Raw genomic sequence first — 5,339 nt, 5'->3', positions numbered from 1 at the left:
ACTCTGGGAGCCCTTTGCGACCCTTTTGGCCCCCCCCCCCCCCCCCTCCCCACAGGCGCTGCTCTTCCGTGGCCCAGCCTCGCTGCACGCGCTGTGCGCGCGTCGGAGTGGGTTGCTGCTCCACGCGCCGTGGACCGCCTCACCCTCGCCCGCCGTGTGCCCCTCAGGTACACCTTCCTGCTCGGCGCCAAGCAGCAGCAGTACCACCTATCCGTGCAGCTGGCCGCGCCCCGCGCCTTCCTGCACGGCGCGCCTCACGCGCCCCGACTGAGGTGCCGCAGCCTCTGCCGCCACCTCTCCGGCTGCTCCTCGCACCCCCCTCGAGCCGTCCGGAGCCTGGCTTAGGTACCGAGGCAAGGTGCGCGAGGGCGGCGCGGGTGGCGCGCTGCAGGAGCGCAGAGCGGCGCGCGCTCTGGCGACGAGGGAGCGGCGCCTCTTGAGACGCGCCTGTCCTGCCCGGTAGGAGCGGGTGGAGGTGGATTGCGCCGAGCTTGGCGGAGGCGCGAGGCTGGCTGGCTCGAGCGGCGCGCTGCTTCCAGGCACCGTCTCGCGCTGCTGGGAAGTGTCATAGGAAGTGTCTAGGAAGTGTCTCGCGCTGCTGCCAGGCACCGTCTCGCGGCTCGTCTCCCTCCTGTCGGAGGCTCAGGCGGGAGGGCCACGCCGCGCTCCCCACAGCCTCCCCCCTCCCCACGACCCCCTCGCATCTCCATCCCACGCGCCGCACACGCCTCCCACGACGTGCCTCCCGTGCCCCGTCCCCCGCTCGCCCCGCGCCTTCGGTTCCGGTCGACACCGGACCCACCCACTCACCCACTCCTCCACTCACCAGGCCGGCGAGTACGAGCTGCGCGCCGAGCCGCTCGACCGCCACTCCGCGTGGCTCAACCTGCCTCCTCCCCCGCCTCCGCAAGCCGCGGCGCAGCCCCTCGCAAAGCTCGTGGTCCAGACGCACGGCCGCGCAGAGCCGCCTCTCGACACCGACGGCCAGCCGCCGAGCGTGGACCGGCTGGTCTGCAAGGGCGGCTCGCTCCACCTCGTGTGCTGAGGGGACGGCGGCGGCGGCGGGGATGGGGGGCGGGCAACGGAGGGCGCCCTCGCGCGTCGTCTCATGAGCGTTTGCAAGCGCCGGCTCTCCTTTTGTACGAGTTGATCTCTTTCGACGGGCGTGGGGTTTGAGGCCGCTGCCCTTGCCGGCAGCGCGGACGCCGCGGGGACGCGGCACGTACGTGCCGCCACTATTTGTCGCGAGCATGTGCACTGCATGTGCACTGCATGTGTGGCCGGGGTCGGAGCACTCGCCCGTCGCCGCGTGCCGCGCAAGGTCGTGAATGAAATCGCTCTGGACACAGGTCAGGAGAGAGAGACGACCGCGGCGTCCGGAGAGTCGTACGGCAATCGGGCCACGCACATGGGTTTCTTTTACAGTTACGATACGAAAGAGCGCCAAACACCCTTGCTTGCCTTGGCCCGACGAATTCGAATTGCGAATGGGCGGAAAGGAAACCGAAAATCTAATGGGCCGTCGAATTGCGAATGGGCGGAAAAGAAACCGAAAAGCGATGGGCCGTCGGCGGTCAAGTTCCGAATGATGCAGGTCCGACTACCTGCTGCTGAGCTCTGAGATCAGTCCATGCAGACCTCCACCCGCCGGGTCAGCTTCGGCTCCGGCGACGAGCTCTCCGCTCGCCGAACCGATCCGCGACGGAGCTGCCGCCTCTCCATCCTCACGCTCAACGTCTATGCCGGCCCTCCGCTGCCGACGATGCTGGCCGGCTCGCTTGAGGGCTCCGAACGTCTCCGGCTGCAGATCAAAGAAATCCTACACCTAAAGCCGGACCTTGTATGCTGCCAGGAGGTGCTCGCGGACGGCGTTCGCAGTACGATCATTCGCGCCACGGCAGACTACTACGGATGTTCGTCGGCCACCCATCCGGCCTTCTCGCGCTATGCCCTGCGGGCCTTTGGTTCGGCGCTTCTGATTGTCATGTACGGGCTTCTGCTGGTGGCGGCTGCGCAGCTGGCCGCGTACTACATCGACCCGCGCGCGCTCCCACGCTCGAGTGCCGAGCCGGCAGCCTTTGCCTCTTTCATCATGGCCTTTGGCGCCTGCGCCGCTCGGGTGGTGCTTTGGGTCAAGCGGTCGACGCTTTACGGCTTTGCCTTCGGCGAAACGCACCCAGCGGGGCTATTGCTGCTGCACAAGCGATCCACCCTCCGTCCGCGCTGGGAAGCAATCGCCTCTCAGTACACCGAGCAAGCCGGAGACCTCATGAACCTTGTGCGGCCTCGCGGGGTTCTGTGGCGGCTCTTCGAGCTGAAGTGCGACGGTGCGGCCGATCGCTCATGCAGCCTTTGCACTTGCACTCGCGCTTCTCACCTTCCCCCTCGCCTTTCAGGCAGCCCGCTCTGGGTGGGCAACACGCACGCAGACGCCCTCTCTGCCGGCGGCGACGCCCTCTCGGCGGCGGCGCAGCCGTCGCGCCACCGCTGCGCGCAGCTCTCGCAGCTCTTCTCGGAGGGCGAGCGGCTCGTCGAGTGCTTCGCCTCGTGCGGCGGCCGCGCGTACGACCGCGCGCGCGTGCTTGTGGCGGGTGAACGCGCACTTCGGCCGCGCACCCCCTCCCAAGCGCCGCCCACCCACCCCGCCGCGCGCCCAGGCGACCTCAACACGACGAGGGAGCTGCGCGAGGTGGACGTGATGGAGAAGCACGGCTTCGAGGACGCGTGGGTGCTCGGCAACGGCGACGTACCGTGTCACTCGTGGGACGGCGTGCGCAACCCGCTCGTCACGTGCGCCGCAGCGATGCCGTGCGGCCCCCTCGACCATTGCAGTGAGCCTTCTCGGAGCCTCTGCTGCAGGTGCGGCTTCCAGTCCTCCGGCGCGGAGGCGCTGCGCTGCACGTACGACTACATCCTTCGCCACGTCTCCTCCGGCCTCGAGGTGACGCGGGCGAGCCTCGCCCTCGACTCGCCTCCCTGGCTGAGCGACCACTTTGGCGTGCTCGCCGAGTTCGCGGTGAAGCCGCTGCACAGCGTCAGCCGGGACCCGCTGCACCGCCATCCGCGCGCCGGGCCGTGCGGCCTCAAGGTCCTGCCGCTCTCCCTCGCCAGGGATGGCGACCTCGCCCCGCTGGCGGCGCGGCGCAACTTGCTCGGGGGGTCCGACACGGACGTCATCGACCTGCTGGACGACGGCTCCTCCGACAGCAGTGAGTACACCTCCTCGTCGTGCTGAGACGCGGCGGTGTCGGTCTCGCGCGGTCTCTCCGCCGCCAGCGCGGCCCGCGGATCGGCAGCCAGCACCGTATGACGGCTCCAACAAACAACAAACGCTGCGTGTGTGCACAGTGGCACTCTCGTTTACATGTTGAGGGCCTTGCGCGGTACTGTGATCTGTGTGCGCGAGGCGGGCCGGCGTCCGCACACCGCAGTTTTTCTATCTTGTTTCAACACACACCAACCGCTGGGCCCCAAGACTCTCAATAACAATATCTCTTGTCTCTTGCAACATGTACACATGTAGGGGAGCGCCCCTCTAGATACTAAAGCTTCCACTCAGCAGTGAATTTTAAATAAAATAAAGACGGACACCAGTACTGTGAGATGGGTAAAAAGGAAAACAAGGGGGTCGGCGAGATCCTCTGGAAGGCGGCGAACGTGGAACGTGCTGCAGAACACAATCACAAACTGACGCGGGCCCACAGTACCTCGATGAGATGACTTGCACTTGGACCACCAAGAGCTGGCTGGGGCTGCAGAAGCAGCGTATCTCAGTCGTTCTTCACACGGCCATCGCAGAGCAGATTGTGAATGAGCTTGCCTGCGGCGAGGGCGGTCGAGTGCACGGAGCTAAGTGCCTCGCCGTCCTCGCAGGAGTCGCTTAGGCGGCTCCCGTGGTGTACCTGTGTTAGTGCCAGTGCGCGCCAGTCCCGTGCCTACTTCGCGGATGTTTCATTCTTTTTCGCCAAACCCGCGAACACCCGCCTCGAGCGCGGGCCTCGAACAACTCCGAGACTCATGATAGCAGAGTACGATGACTACCCTGTTGCGACGACTGATCACTGCCTGCACTGCTTCGACACCGTCGCGAACCACTTCTCTCTCCTCGCCGCTGCGCCGCTGCCGAGCTTTGCCACACACGCCGCCTGCCCGCTCTTCGTCACTTGGAAGAGCAGGGCGAACGGCGCGCCGTCGCTGCGCGGCTGCATCGGATGTCTCAAGCCGCTTCCCATCACGTCGCTGCGTGACTATGCCCTCACGTCGGCGCTACGCGACCAGCGGTTCGACCCCATCGAGCCGCGCGAGCTGCCGCAGCTCAGCTGCACGGTCTCGCTGCTCACGCACTTTGAGCGCGCGCGCGACGCCCACGACTGGGAGGTCGGGTCGCATGGCGTGCTGATCGACTTTGACGACCCGTCGGGCGTCGCGCGGAGTGGAGTCTACCTGCCCGAGGTGATGGTGGAGCAGGGCTGGAGCCGGCAACAGACCATTGACTCGTTGATACGCAAGGCCGGCTTCAAGCACACCATCACCGACCAGCTCCGCCACTCGCTCCGCCTCACACGCTTCCGCAGTACCACGGCCACCGCCTCGTACGAGCAGTGGGCGCAAGCAAGAAGCGGCGCAACGCTGTGAGGGGAGGGCGGGCCGCCTCATCACGCACTTCTTGCCCCGTGGATGAGCAAGAGAGGGCCGGGCGGCTCAGAGTCAGACAACGGCGTACACCGTACCGCGATCGACGCAGAGCTGTTCACAGGGGCGGACCGCACCCCAGCGGTAAGAGTGTATCTCGGTGGTGGAGAATTTGTCACAGCGCGCGCGACCACAGCACACGCCGTGTTCTACGGCGCTCTACTTGAACTTGTAACATTTGTTTTTATGTCATTGGGGCCTGTTTTTTACGAGATTGGGCTTTCGCCAGAAAATGGAGCGTGTTATTATTGCGCTATTGGACTCGGCGCGGCGGGTCAATCATGCAATCTCGATCGGCACAACGCTCTCTCCCGGCGGCGATCCCACGAGCAGCATGCGCGCGACCCCGGCGGGCAGCCGCTGCGCTCCCAACAAGCTCTCTCGGAGCGCCCCCCCCACCGCCGCGTCGCCTCCGGTGGCTGCGGCGCTGGCCGGTGCGAGGAGCTTGGCGCGCAGCTCGAGGCAGCCGACCAGCAACCGGCCGTCGTTCGGGTCGAGCGGCCAATCGCCCACGTCGTCGGAGGGGCGGGCGTCGAGAGGCTCCTCTGCAGCGGCGCCGCCCGCGCCGGACTCGACCAAGCAGCGGACGCCGACGCCGAGGAGGAGCACGGCGGCGCACGGGGTCTCTGCCTCACGCGCCGCCGCGC

The 5,339-nt window shown here is 66.8% G+C and overlaps 1 protein-coding gene across 1 annotated transcript; it reads left to right on the top strand.

The window, feature by feature from the left end:
* Positions 1-4,017: 4,017 nt before the first annotated feature.
* Positions 4,018-4,635, top strand: EMIHUDRAFT_74457 (hypothetical protein; the record flags this gene model as incomplete). The annotated part of the gene is made up of 1 exon (XM_005775746.1): positions 4,018-4,635. The coding sequence occupies one exon, from the start codon at positions 4,018-4,020 to the stop codon at positions 4,633-4,635; it is 618 nt and encodes a 205-aa protein (XP_005775803.1).
* Between the last annotated feature and the right edge of the window lie 704 nt (positions 4,636-5,339).

Source organism: Emiliania huxleyi (genome assembly GCF_000372725.1).
Source record: "Emiliania huxleyi CCMP1516 unplaced genomic scaffold EMIHUscaffold_294, whole genome shotgun sequence".
Lineage (NCBI taxonomy): Eukaryota > Haptophyta > Isochrysidales > Noelaerhabdaceae > Emiliania > Emiliania huxleyi.
Note: the sequence above shows the minus strand (reverse complement) of the source record. Positions and strands in the feature narration are given on the sequence as shown.